This window comes from Schistocerca nitens, chromosome 4, assembly GCF_023898315.1.
Source record: "Schistocerca nitens isolate TAMUIC-IGC-003100 chromosome 4, iqSchNite1.1, whole genome shotgun sequence".
NCBI classification, from domain to species: domain Eukaryota; kingdom Metazoa; phylum Arthropoda; class Insecta; order Orthoptera; family Acrididae; genus Schistocerca; species Schistocerca nitens.
The window spans coordinates 64,111,613-64,127,222 of record NC_064617.1 but is presented as its reverse complement, the minus strand read 5'-3'; the positions used below and the strand labels follow the sequence as shown (position 1 = coordinate 64,127,222).

General features: G+C 43.6%; 1 protein-coding gene across 1 annotated transcript in view; it reads left to right on the top strand.

Annotated features, from left to right (window-relative positions):
• LOC126251447 (uncharacterized) overlaps positions 1-15,610 on the top strand; it is a 516,817-nt gene that overhangs the window by 208,840 nt on the left and 292,367 nt on the right. Inside the window, exon 4 of the mRNA XM_049951875.1 lies at positions 9,370-9,593. Within this exon, the coding sequence (XP_049807832.1) occupies positions 9,370-9,593 (224 nt within the window). The remainder of the gene's footprint in view (positions 1-9,369; positions 9,594-15,610) is intronic.

Genomic DNA, 15,610 nt, shown 5'->3' with positions numbered 1-15,610 from the left:
TTGCCTGTTCCTTGGCTTTTTTTTTATCATGACCAAACCTCTATCATATTTTAATTTTTCCTTTGAACGGTTTGCAATTTCGATTTTACACGTCAGGAATTTTTTTAAATGATAAAATTTTACATAACATGTTTCAACTACGATACTCCCACTAAGATAGTATATCAGATTTTAGACTAACGAATTTTGTGCAGTATTAACAAACTACAGAAATGATCATTTAAAAGCATATCATACAAAGGTATTACACTATGTTCACAAATGCATATATTTTCCCAAAGCAGCCATTTATATAGCCAAACGAAAACCTGTTTTATGACAAAGCGTCCGGCCTCCTACCTGTCCGAAATTTCGATATGCAAATTTGTTAGAAAAATTATTTGTACCCCACAAACCGACCCGCTAGGCAAAAACAAATTTCATTCTACACTGCCCAAAACAATTAGGGGATTAGGTGAGATATGATACACAATAGACATATGGTAACGCATTTTTCTCAGATATCAGTTACAACTTAATTTGTGATATAGTACTATATTTTGCTGTCTCAACTCTTTACTTGAGGTTTACATGGCGTTTACGTGGAGCGAGGCGCCATGGGGCTATCATAATAGTGAAAAAGTCATTTTCGTTGCCATCTAATATGGTGTGTGATCACCTCGGACGGCCAGTACAGTTTCACACCTGCGTGGCACGGACATTATCAGGTTATCAGTCAGCTCTTGAGGGATATTTGGCCATTCTTCCATGAGTGCAATATCCAGCTCTGCAACCGTTGTGGGAGGTGCTGGTCTGGCTGCAATGCGTCTGCCAAGTGCATCCCAGACATGCTCAGTCGGGTTTAAGTCCGGTGAAAAAACTGACCATTCCATTCGTTCAATTCCCTCAGCTTCAAGCATTTTGTCCACCAGCGCAGCTCTTTGGGGACCAGCGTTATCGTCCAACAGAAGGAACACATCTCCTAAGGCACCAGCATAGGGCACAACAAGAAATCGAAGGATCTCGTCTCTCTGCCCTTGAGTAGTCAAAGCGCCATTCTGAATGGCATAGAGGTTCGCACGTCCACCCATACTGACTCCTGCCCACACCACCATGATTTGGTGATGTTTCCTGCACATAATCAGGATTATTCCGAGTTCCACATTCTCTTCAGATGTGGGAAAGACGATTGTCTGGCTGAACTCAAAATCTTGACTCATGTGTGCACAGCACCCGGCGCTATGCATTACGGCTCCAATCCTTATGTTCCTCCGCCCAGTTTCTGCGGGCCAAACGGTGTCGTGGTTTTAATGGAACACAAACCATAGGCCTCCGTGCGAAGAGACCACATTCCCAGAGGGGATTTCGGACTGTTTGTGTTGATACTGCGCGTCCTGTTTCTGCCTGGAGGGTGCGTTGCAGCTGAGTTGCATTCAGCCTCCTGTCTCGACAGGCTGTTAACCGGAGGTAACGTCGTACTGGACGACCTTGGCCTTGCCTTCTTTTAACGGTTCCTGTTCTCGAAACCACGTCCAGGTCCTGGAAATTTCAGTTTGGGACACTCCAATAGCTGCAGCCACTTCCCTCTGTGTCTATCTCGCTTACAACCGTCCTATGGCTCTACGTGCCATAGCTTAGGGTAAGTCACGTTGCTGTTGCATTGGACTACCTGCTCACTGCACTATCTGAACCCAACTGCTTGTGTAATTCGTTTGGTACAGTAAACACAAGTCAATACCAACCCCTCTGCAGCAACTTTCCATTGTTACCACTATCTCGGTGACCGTAATGTTGCTGTCTCCACTACATAGAACCGACAGAAAGACGAACCTAGATATCTCAACTGATCTAACTGTTTTGACCAGTGTATTTTTGCGACACATGTTTCTGTACTTGTACAGTGGGACATATTTCCCGTTTTCACATTAGAATATGTCATTTCTACTGGAGTGTTGCAGTTTCCAAACTATGGCGTATATACCACGTGACTTTCAAGCACTAGTTTGTCGAGAGATGACCTTTGGCTACGCATCTAAATGGTGCTCTAGTATACCTTTGTTACTAAGGGCTAATGAACTGTCCACAGTGCGTGATGATGGCTTCGTAGAAGCATTGTGGACTGCAGAATATTCAAGTACCGTAAAATATTAAAAATAGAATACAATTTCTCGTCGACTGCCATTCAAAATTCAATAACCGAATAAAGGTTTCCATAACTAACCAAGAAGAGATTCCAGTTTACAGGCTGAAGAACTGAAAAAGCTTATTTTCTTGCATTTCAGGCGATACTACCGTGGCATGTGTATTTTCTTCACTGTATTTCATGACTTCTTCATTACATACTGCATGGTACTGAAGTGATCGGGACCTCAACATAATATCAGACAACCATCAGTAATGCGCATCGTTTATTGTGCAATTACTTCACCACTTGATGAAAGTATTTCTTCTGTCTTTGCTGATAAGTCGGAGCTCATCTGACGTAACATACGGAGTGGCCAAAGGGCAAAACGAACTTAGGAGCTTCCGAGCTGACATAGCTACACACACTGTGAATGGCGAGTGCTCGTAAGACCGTCAAGACGAAAAATAATTACTGCAGGACCGCTAATAATCGGCTACCATGAAAAATGAGATATCGCAACAATATAGACTGTACATTAGGACGTTCAGAAAAGATGGACAGAAGATATTTCAGTATTATGTCTATCAAAGGATACATAATTTTATACATAATTTTCATGACATGCAGAAAATTATTGCTGGTTATGTGATCTCCATGTCGGGATGAACGCAAAACTTTGAGAATCGGGCGCAGACAGTGTTTAACAAGACGAAGAAAGTTAACACGATGAACTAGGATAGGAACTCAACAATTATTAACAAAGGTCACTAGGTGACTTCAAAAGGTACATTGATTGAAGGAAAAGCATTCCAAACGCACTATAGCTCCGGTATGCAAATGAGGGTTATGAACTGTATTTATTGTTATTAAAAAAAATATTCGCACTGTCGCAGCATAAGTGCACCTATGCATAGTGAACAGTATTTATTTTATTATATTTTTCCTCCTCGCGTCACACATATTATGTCATAACCAGTGTTTTACTTCCTAGGTGGTCGTCATCAGGTGAAACGAACACGTTGCATAATAACTCGTAAAAATGTGACAGTACTGAAGTGTTAAAAAGTCTGTACCGCCTATGATGGAATGTGTATCACAGGAGACTGAAAAATGCAATAAAATGAAAAAAAACTGTGCTCATTTCTGCGTTCCTTTCACACAGTATACATAGTCGATGTATACAAGATTTTTTGCTCTGATTCTTTCTCTCGAACTACAGGTTAACGTACAGTTTGGCAAAAGCTCATTATGTTGTTGTACATCATGATTTTCAATAGCTTGCAGTGTGCAAATAACGAAAACTGAATTGAATGGTCGATATTAACTCCATATACCGTGACGGTTCACTTTGAGTTCAGTTCTAAGCCACTAGCGCGGCGCTTACCTCACAGCGTAACGTTTTTTCCCCTCCAGCCGCCGGCACGGACGTAACGCATTCCCAACATCGTTGCTCAGTAAAAACGTTATACACCTTTCTGCCTTGCTCAGGCGTAATTCGTCTGGGAACGACACACTTTCACAGTAGGATAAACTGGCTTTCCCTGAAAATAACAACTTTACGGCAGTAATCGAAGTTTTCCTACCTGTAGTGTTGCAATCTGTCCACGACGTTATAAATTCATGACTGTTCTACTTCAGCACTGATATACGTTCTTTTTAATTCCACAAAGATGTAAACTTCTTATCTGGATTATCAGATGCGTGTTATCTTGCGAAAGTACTTTCATGTATTTTTTTCTTTTGCCTTTTGGTTTCGAAAAACAAAGTTTTCATCAAAACAGAAGGTACACTTCAGATGCCGAGGAAGCCACCCAAATTAATTTGCTAGACACGCAAGCTAACACTCAGTTACGCACTAGGCCATTAGATACTTGTGCGGGAGGAACCGTTTGAGAAACAAACTAAAATCAGCTTCCATCCTGGTACTGACCTCAAACGCTTCCCTTGGTTGTAAAGCAAACTGCAGGACTGGATACCCAGTTCTAAATATTTACAACTGAGATCCCTTCCGACCCGTTACCAGTTTGCCTGGTGCCTGGCCGCTCAGAAATGGGCTTTTCAATGGGTCCGATCTCCTGCGTTTCTCTCCTAGCGTTGCGCCTGTACGAACAGTTAAAGATCTCTGACAAGGATGATTGTCACAGAAATTGAGGTATAATGAGAGATGGTGCTACAGACCTTCAGTGCTCTGAAGCCGACGCCATCCCATTATACGCCTAAAAAACAATAGCAGACTACTCCTTACGATTGATTCTTGTGCAGTGACAGCTGTTTTAAACAGAAAATGTGACTGTGGTTTCGGGAATAACCCAGCGTCAGGTATTTTCAGAAGTTTTTAGGGTCTTGAATACATATTTGATCCGGCATTATGGTACAACCCGTGTCGTTAATTTATTTTTAGGGTCCGTACCTAAATCGGTGAAAATGGAACCCTTGTAGGATCACTTTGTTGGCAGTCAGTCAGTCAGTTGCTCTGTCTGTCTGTCTCACTGACTCCAAAAAAGGGTAAAGGTATCGAGTTCAAATTTATGTCACATACTAAAGTCCAGTGTCCGTTGGCAGTGTACAAAACTGAAGCTTCCTTGCCAACGCAATCGAAATATGCGACCATTTATGTCATATATTTTCACACTCGCAAACTCATTCATCAAGACTCATACGGTACTTACCGCTAATCTAAAACCATAAAATTTAGGAAACAGCAAACTTTCACTGTAAAAGTCAAGGAAATGGATTCGACATTCTCTCTTCCTACAATGAACGAACTGTCTACGCGCATAAATAAGTTGCGCGAACTCTACACGCACCGCTCCAATTTTTGTCATAGCTTATAACTCCAATATCGAGATATATGTGATATAAAAATGCTGGTTTCGCAATCCAGCAGCTTTCTTAATGCGGACTGAAGAAACTGATCGGTCTATATTTCCTTCTTGTAAATGCTGACTTAATGTTTTCCTATGTTTGGTTTCTTAGTTAACTTTCCACGGATATCTATATTTTTTCTGTCACTGTTATTCGCTTTATTATAATCGAGAGGGCACAGTTCAAATTGTCGTTAGGCTATAGAGCTTTAGACTTCCCTTGATTCTCCTACACCGCTTAAGAAGAATGCCGGAATCGTTTCTTCGAAAGAGTCCGGTCGATTTCCTGCAGCGTCCTCGGGCACTTGGCGTTTGTAGTCCGTCTATAATGAAGTCGTCGTCGAAAGGACGTTAGTCTGTAACCTTTCATTTTTCTTTTTTCTCTCGTAATTTATTCCTTTATCATTGTGCAATATTATTCATTCTCGCTACAAAGTAACTGTAATCATTATTCAGATGATCGTCAGATAAGGTTAAAGAGAGCAAACAAAAATAAAAATCATCGATCGTTCGGAAACCAGAACCAGATCCGAGATCACTAATCATCTTGAAAATCTCTCCACAGATTGTTGACCCAAGTATATGACGAGGTTATCTTCATGCTTCGAACTTCAGTTGCACCGAAGTATGTTTCACTGCTTTACTCAAAAATCGGAGGTAAATTTTTGTTGTGACAGTCTTAGCCATTGACATTTCACTTTTGTTGACAGACATATTGCTGTCGTAATTAAGCTCTATTAATTCTACAAGCTAAATTACTCATTTTCATAAAAATACAAGAGACAATCGTAATTTTGACTGTCACTATCAAATTATGGTTGCATGTTAGCGGCATAACGTGAGACCGCTGCTGAAGGACTTCTTTCCTTTCTTCTTTAAGAAAAATTTTTGTGCTTTAAATAAAGCAAAGAAAATTACGGAAACGTTTACATAAAAGACGTACAGGATGACATAAAAGTCCGTACACATTTTAAAATTCAGTAGGTCACGGAATAATGTAAGTAGGGGTGTAAAACTTGACACACATTCCTGAAATGACGTGAGTTTCTATTGAAACCAGAAAAGAGTACACAAAATGATCAACAGATGGTGCTCCGTCTGATGCAAAAGCATTGAACAGCATAGAAGCTGATTTTTAGCGAGGACGATGTTCTTTGTAACAAATGCTCACTATGTCGGACGTCATTCATCAACAATATCTGTAGTCGAGGGACAATGTTATGAACAGCATCGTAGAGCATATCAGTAGGTACGGAGAGATACTGCACTCGGATGCTGTCTTTTAGTATCCATAATGTCAGACGGTAGCTCTAGACTTGTGACTTCGGGTAACCTCACTGTCAATAATCACACGGATTGAGGTCTTGGTACCTGGGAGTCCAACCATGACGAAGTGCGCAAGGGATCTTTCACACGTATAGCAATATGGGGTGGAGTGCCATCCTGCATAAAAGTCGTACCGCCCGGTAGGGATGATGTAAAAATTTTCAAATGTGTGTGAATTCCTAAGGGACCAAACTGCTGCGGTCATCGGTCCCTAGTCTTACACGCTACTTAAACCAACTTATGCTAAGAACATCACAGATAGCCATGCCCGTGGGAGGACTCGAACCTCCGGCGGAAGGGTCCGCGCATGGATGATGCGATTCTCTAACATATTACCGTGTCCCGCACGCGTTATGCTGATAGTTTGAAAAGCGGCGTCAAGCATTTCCTCGAAGAAAAATAATTCTGATCACGACTGATGTGGCAAATCGACACCACTCCGTGACTTTCTCGTCATGCAATGCGGTTTCCAAGACAATTGTAACATTTTCTGGAGCCCAAATTCTTCGGTTCTGAGTGCTGACAGGCCCTGAGAGTGTGAAATGAGCTTCGTCGATTCTCAACGCGTTAAACAACCAATCGTCATCTTCAACGGTTTTTGCCCTCTGCATCACAAAATCGGTGGCCGGCGGTTCGTGCTGACACTGAAATTTATATGGACAGCATTGAAGGGTACGCCTTAGTGATGCCCAGACATGAGTGCTTGTAATGCCGATTTGACGGACTCTGACTTCATGAGTTCTGACTTCACTATGCGGGGGTGATCCCGATAAAGTGTCTATTTCTTCCTGTACTCTTGGAGCATAAGACGCCCTCATGTCTGGTAGCCCACTACGGGTCCGACCGTCTAAACAACCCATGGTTAGGAAGTTGATAATTTTCTTCACAGGGACACTTGTCACCGGATTTTTACCAGTTCCAATACCTTTCTTATGGCTATAGGACCGTAAAGCTGCAGTAGCATATTCTCCAGTCTGATAGTGAAGCTTCACTAGGTGTGCATTTCCCGGTAAAGTCAACATGCCACGACTGCTGGAGCATGTGAATTCCTCTCCGACTACAGCTTACTTTTTACACGATTCTCATGCGGCGGCACTGACGAGTTTCTATATAGAGCCCTCCTCATTTAGTCCGTTATATGTGGTTTTCTTGACAGTCTGCGACTGTGAAAACAATGACTTTGCTTATATATAAGTTTCGGCTAGAGTAACTTTCTGCTACCAGTCACGATTGCTTTTTATTTACGTTTTACATGACGCGCTTTGGGAAATGATACCCATTTTCAAGTGTGTATTTCTTTGTGCTACATCATTTTCTCGTAAGTTTTTCAATGTGTGATGTTCTGCTTTGTTTTGTTGACTTCATGTTTTCTTATGGCCAATTTCTCCAGAGTCTCACATCGAGAGCAACTTACACAAACAACTTTTTTGTTTATGTAAGCTATTCTCGATGTGTACTATGCAATCAAAGTTGTCAGTGATGTTTGAAATGTGTAAGACGGCGACGAAGCAGAACACATGCATCGAAAACTATGAAAAAATGTATTAATACTAAGAAATACACACTTGAAAATAAGAATCATTTCCCGTAACGCGTCGTGTAAAACATAAATAAAGGAATATCGTAACTGGTAGCAGAAGGTTATTTATAAACAAACCCATAGAGCTATCCTTTGGCCAGTTTCTGCAGCCGATTTTGGTTTAAATGGAATTCCATGTCATTTCAGGCATGGCTGCTAATTTTTACCTGTCTGCCTATATTATACCTCGAATTAGTGCATTTGCAAATGTTAGTTGACTCCTGGGTTGCCGGCTGCTGTGGCCGAGAGGTTCTCGGTGCTTCAGTCCGGAACCGCGCTGCTGCTACGGTCGCAGGTTCGAATCCTCCCTCGGGCATGGATGTGTGTGGTGTCCTCAGCTAGGTTTAAGTAGTTCTAAGTCTAGGGGACTGATTACCTCAGATGTTAAGTCCCATAGTGCTTAGAGCCATTTGAGACATTCTTTTACTCCTGGGTTACCCTGTTGTTTAAAATGTCACAGAATGTACCAGGTGATCAAAAAGTCAGTACAAATTTGAAAACTTAATAAACCACGGAATAATGTAGATAGAGAGGTAAAAATTGACACACGTGCTTGGAATGACATGGGGTTTTATTAGAACCCCTCCATATTGCTATACGCGTGAAACATCTCTTGCGCGCGTCGTTTGGTGATGATCGTGTGCTCAGTTGCCACTTTCGTCATGCTTGGCCTCCCAGGTCCCCAGACCTCAGTCCGTGCGATTATTGGCTTTGGGGTTACCTGAAGTCGCAAGTGTATCGTGATCGACCGACAGCTCTAGGGATGAAACTTCCTAGCAAACTGTGTGCCGGACCGAGACACGAACTCGGGCCTTTGCCTATCGCGGGCAAGTGCTCTACCAACTGAGGTACCCAAGCACTATTCACGCCCCGTCCTCACAGTTCTGCCAGTACCTCGTCTCCTACCTTCCAAACTTTACAGAAGCTGTCCTGCGAGTTCGAGTGTCAGTCCGTCACACAGTTTTAATCTGCCAGGAAATTTCATATCAGCGCACACTCCGCTGCAGAGTGAAAATCTCATCTCTAGGGATGCTGAAAGACAACATCCGACGCCAATGCCTCACCGTAACTCCGGATATGCTTTACAGTGCTGTTCATAACATTATTCCTCGACTACAGCTATTTTTGAGGAATGATGGTGGACATATTGAGCATTTCCTGTAAAGAACATCATCTTTGCTTTGTCTTACTTTGTTATGCTAATTATTGCTATTCTGATCAGATGAAGCGCCATCTGTCGGAAATTTTTTGAACTTTTGCAATTTTTTTGGTTCTAATAAAACCCCATTTCATTCGAAGGATGTGTGACAATTTGTACCTCTCTATCTACATTATTTCGTGATTTATTCAGTTTTCAAATTTATGCTGACTTTTTGATCGCCCGGTATATTGCAGAACTCTATGTTGAACTGGTGTAGCGCAAAGCACAGAATTTCTTTGCACAGTGTTCACGGATCCTCAGTATTCTAATGCCGGATGTGTTAACATGGCGGCAGGCATGCAGGGGTACCCGCTGATGGCGGCGGAGCCCCGCGGCATGCCCGACGGCAAGATCCTGCCGCAGTACCTCAAGGACCTGGGCTACGTGACGAGGGCCGTGGGCAAGTGGCACCTGGGCTACTACCGCAAGCAGATGACGCCCACGTTCCGCGGCTTCGACTCGCACTTCGGCTACTACGGCGGCTTCGTCAGCTACTACGACTACATCCTGCAGGATGTCGTGAGTACACTCTGCCTGCTCTATGAACCTGCGTACAGCAAAAGTCGTCCTTCACAAATCTAACCGAGCCGTCATACAAGCTAACCTCATCACATTATGTTGTGTCAATTCTTAGAACTCCACTGCGTGTTAATTTACTCTAGTACACTCCTGGAAATGGAAAAAAGAACACATTGACACCGGTGTGTCAGACCCACCATACTTGCTCCGTACACTGCGAGAGGGCTGTACAAGCAATGATCACACGCACGGCACAGCGGACACACCAGGAACCGCGGTGTTGGCCGTCGAATGGCGCTAGCTGCGCAGCATTTGTGCACCGCCGCCGTCAGTGTCAGCCAGTTTGCCGTGGCATACGGAGCTCCATCGCAGTCTTTAACACTGGTAGCATGCCGCGACAGCGTGGACGTGAACCGTATGTGCAGTTGACGGACTTTGAGCGAGGGCGTATAGTGGGCATGCGGGAGTCCGGGTGGACGTACCGCCGAATTGCTCAACACGTGGGGCGTGAGGTCTCCACAGTACATCGATGTTGTCGCCAGTGGTCGGCGGAAGGTGCACGTGCCCGTCGACCTGGGACCGGACCGCAGCGACGCACGGATGCACGCCAAGACCGTAGGATACTACGCAGTGCCGTAGGGGACCGCACCGCCACTTCCCAGCAAATTAGGGACACTGTTGCTCCTGGGGTATCGGCGAGGATCATTCGCAACCGTCTCCATGAAGCTGGGCTACGGTCCCGCACACCGTTAGGCCGTCTTCCGCTCACGCCCCAACATCGTGCAGCCCGCCTCCAGTGGTGTCGCGACAGGTGTGAATGGAGGGACGAATGGAGACGTGTCGTCTTCAGCGATGAGAGTCGCTTCTGCCTTGGTGCCAATGATGGTCGTATGCGTGTTTGGCGCCGTGCAGGTCAGCGCCACAATCAGGACTGCATACGACCGAGGCACACAGGGCCAACACCCGGCATCATGGTGTGGGGAGCGATCTCCTACACTGGCCGTACACCACTGGTGATCGTCGAGGGGACACTGAATAGTGCACGGTACATCCAAACCGTCATCGAACCCATCGTTCTACCATTCCTAGACCGGCAAGGGAACTTGCTGTTCCAACAGGACAATGCACGTCCGCATGTATCCCGTGCCACCCAACGTGCTCTAGAAGGTGTAAGTCAACTACCCTGGCCAGCAAGATCTCAGGATCTGTCCCCCATTGAGCATGTTTGGGACTGGATGAAGCGTCGTCTCACGCGGTCTGCACGTCCAGCACGAACGCTGGTCCAACTGAGGCGCCAGGTGGAAATGGCATGGCAAGCCGTTCCACAGGACTACATCCAGCATCTCTACGATCGTCTACATGGGAGAATAGCAGCCTGCATTGCTGCGAAAGGTGGATATACACTGTACTAGTGCCGACATTGTGCATGCTCTGTTGCCTGTGTCTATGTGCCTGTGGTTGTGTCAGTGTGATCATGTGATGTATCTGACCCCATGAATGTGTCAATAAAGTTTCCCCTTCCTGGGACAATGAATTCACGGTGTTCTTATTTCAATGTCCAGGAGTGTATTTACCAATACTGAAATAAGTGGTGTTTTGTGAGACTTCCACATCGGCACAATAATCTGAAAATACGGATAGAAATTGGGATACCGGGTGAATTTCTTGTATAGAATTGTTGCCGCAATGGTGGACCAAATTTCGCTGCAGAGCACGACGACACCCAATTAAAATGTTAAAGATCTGTAAAACAGTTCAGATTGCGTTTTCAGCTTTTCTATTTGTTGACAACCGGTTTCGGCCCTTTCCTCGGTACATCTCCAGTCTTACATCTCCATTATGGCTGCTATTGGTGGCAGACGGAGCGCTATCCGTGGGAGTAAGGTGCACAGAAGTGCTCGTAGCTCTTAATGTATGCGTTTTAGAGCCAATGTTTATTAGAGTTACTTCCTTTGAATCACGATTCCTGTCTGAATATTAACCATTCTTCCTGGGAAACCATGTATGACGCTCAACAAAGCAATCATTATTAGCTTTTAGTACGACTTATGATATACGTAAATTACAATACAAATAATTTCACATTTTACTTCAAGGTCAGCAGAGAACGAAAACATATTTGAAATAAATTGTTTCGTAAAATACAGAGGTCTCCAACGCTAAATTTTTCAATATGGACAGTTTTAACGATTAATATTACAATATACATGTTTTCTCTGATAGTGGTGACTCCAATGATAAAGTTCCATCAATTTATACGAAGTATACATTTTCATTTCGTACTGAAGACTAGTTTTTTACACTATGAACAAACGATCTGGTCGTTTAATGAAATTTTATTGAGTGAATGTTCTTTGAAACCTTTATTCTTCGTGATGCTATAGAGTGATAGACGTAAACACGAAATTATAAATATAGGTTTTGTAAAAAAAACCACCACGCATATAATTTTAGAAATTAGAACATTATTATATGTCAGTGGTTCCCATCCTGAGTGCTACAAACGATTGGATTCTGTTTCAGTCAGGTAATTAAATTACTTTCTACATATGACTCCTGTTATCACAATTTCATAAGACTCCAATATATGATTATATAAATTATCAATGAAATTCCCTGCTAAACCCGCAGGTCGGGACAGGTAGTTGGAATTGTGGAAAGGGGCCAAAATGTGCGGCTGTCACTTACACTCGAGCACATATATCTTTATTTATTCGACCAGACATTACAGTACAAATTCTTGAACTTTGTTATCGGCTGAATACACTACCACTATCTTATGCCTTAAGGCCACAGCCACTTTAATTTAAAAAAAAACGGCTAAAACCATTAACTTCAAATTCAGAGGCCAAAAGGAATATTAAGAAGGCAGAAGACCTTTCGTTAAGTACTATAACTTGGCTGAAGGCCCAAAAATGTAACACTCGAAAAGCAACAACCTTTATTTAAAGACGGCTGAAGGCAGTTGATTTAAGACTCAAGGTAAAATTAAATAAAAAACACAAGGCAGAAGGCCTTATCTTCAATTAGGCTGAAGGCCCCAAACAGTCTGATGCTCGAAAGACAAAGATCCTTAATTTAAAAACGGCTGAAGGCCCCATGACTTAAAACTCGAGGTAAAATAAATTTAAACAACAAAGGAAGGAAGGTTTATCTGTTTAGCAAGAGTAATAGAAGGCAGATTTCAGACTACCTAACAGATCAAAACGAAAATTTCTGTTCCGACACTGACAATGTTGAGTGTTTATGGAAAAAGTTCAAGGCAATCGTAAAATGCGTTTTAGACAGGTACGTGCCGAGTAAAACTGTGAGGGACGGGACAAACCCACCGTGGTACAACAACAAAGTTAGGAAACTACTGTGAAAGCAAAGAGAGCTTCACTCCAAGTTTAAACGCAGCCAAAACCTCTCAGACAAACAGAAGCTAAACGATGTCAAAGTTAGCGTAAGGAGGGCTATGCGTGAAGCGTTCAGTGAATTAGAAAGTAAAATTCTATGTACCGACTTGACAGAAAATCCTCGGAAGTTCTGGTCTTACGTTAAATCAGTAAGTGGCTCGAAACAGCATATCCAGACACTCCGGGATGATGATGGCATTGAAACAGAGGATGACACGCGTAAAGCTGAAATACTAAACACCTTTTTCCAAAGCTGTTTCACAGAGGAAGACCGCACTGCAGTTCCTTCTCTAAATCCTCGCACAAACGAAAAAATGGCTGACATCGAAATAAGTGTCCAAGGAATAGAAAAGCAACTGGAATCACTCAACAGAGGAAAGTCCACTGGACCTGACGGGATACCAATTCGATTCTACACAGAGTACGCGAAAGAACTTGCCCCCCTTCTAACAGCCGTGTACCGCCAGTCTCTAGAGGAACGGAGGGTTCCAAATGATTGGAAAAGAGCACAGGTAGTGCCAGTCTTCAAGAAGGGTCGTCGAGCAGATGCGCAAAACTATAGACCTATATCTCTGACGTCGATCTGTTGTAGAATTTTAGAACATGTTTTTTGCTCGAGTATCATGTCGTTTTTGGAAACCCAGAATCTGCTATGTAGGAATCAACATGGATTCCGGAAACAGCGATCGTGTGAGACCCAACTCGCTTTATTTGTTCATGAGACCCAGAAAATATTAGATACAGGCTCCCAGGTAGATGCTATTTTTCTTGACTTCCGGAAGGCGTTCGATACAGTTCCGCACTGTCGCCTGATAAACAGAGTAAGAGCCTACGGAATATCAGACCAGCTGTGTGGCTGGATTGAAGAGTTTTTAGCAAACAGAACACAGCATGTTGCTATCAATGGAGAGACGTCTACAGACGTTAAAGTTACCTCTGGCGTGCCACAGGGGAGTGTTATGGGACCATTGCTTTTCACAATATATATAAATGACCTAGTAGATAGTGTCGGAAGTTCCACGCGGCTTTTCGCGGATGATGCTGTAGTATACAGAGAAGATGCAGCATTAGAAAATTGTAGCGAAATGCAGGAAGATCTGCAGCGGATAGGCACTTGGTGCAGGGAGTGGCAACTGTCCCTTAACATAGACAAATGTAATGTATTGCGAATACATAGAAAGAAGGACCCTTTATTGTATGATTATATGATAGCGGAACAAACACTGGTAGGAGTTACTTCTGTAAAATATCTGGGAGTATGCGTGCGGAACGATATGAAGTGGAATGATCACATAAAATTAATTTTTGGTAAGGCGGGTACCAGGTTGAGATTCATTGGGAGAGTGCTTAGAAAATGTAGTCCATCAACAAAGGAGGTGGCTTACAAAACACTCGTTCGACCTATACTTTAGTATTGCTCATCAGTGTGGGATCCGTACCAGATCGGGTTGACGGAGGAGATAGAGAAGATCCAAAGAAGAGCGGCGCGTTTCGTGACAGGGTTATTTGGTAACCGTGATAGCGTTACGGAGATGTTTAACAAACTCAAGTGGCAGACTCTGCAAGAGAGGCGCTCTGCATCGTGGTGTAGCTTGCTCGCCAAGTTTCGAGAGGGTGCGTTTTTGGATGAGGTATCGAATATATTGCTTCCCCCTACTTATACCTCCCGAGGAAATCACGAATGTAAAATTAGAGAGGTTAGAGCGCTCACGGAGGCTTTCAGACAGTCGTTCTTCCCGCGGACCATACGCGACTGGAACAGGAAAGGGAGGTAATGACAGTGGCACGTAAAGTGCCCTCCGCCACACACCGTTGGGTGGCTTGCGGAGTATAAATGTAGATGTAGATGTAGCCTTATCTTAAATTAGGCTGAAGGCCCCAAACAATCTAACACTTGACAAGCAAGGAACTTTAATTTTAAAACGGCTGAATGCCCAAGACTTAAAACACAACTAAAAACAATTCAACTTTGATTCAAAACCATCGGCTATGAGCCATACAAATACACACAATAGAAAATAAGAAAAGACAATGCAGCTAACGGCGCTCAGAAGTTTTGGGGATCGGCCAGCACTTGAATTACTAACGTTCACTTAGGTGAGACAGGCAGTCGGCCCAACAATTCTCGATGCGACGACAACTCCACTAACAGACAGTCAATGGACCCACCGACAAGGTAACTTGGGCACCACTCGACCAGCACATAACCGGGAGTTCAATGGAAACGTAAAAGGCATAGACGCCCACAACCAAGCATACACTAAGCTGTCGAACTACAAACCGTGCTGGACAGCGACAACACGATGAGGAAAGGGCAGTGCCTAAATTTACTTCAACGGCGAGGGCAGTTAATCGGAACGTTAACGGCAACAAGTCAGAAAATTCTGCTGGTGCACTTCAATTGCAAATAACTAAATACAGTTAGACTCCACCAGACGGTGGCTTAACCTTCGCCACCTCGAACAGACACGTTGTTGCTCGTGGGAATGTCCAACAGCCAACAATGAGAACCAAACGGCACAATGTGAAAAGTCTTGACTTGTTGGTAAATTAAATACAAAATCAGCTTTCGTGTCCAGGTTCGGTGAGCCACGAACCTCGTAGCAATGGGAACAGCCC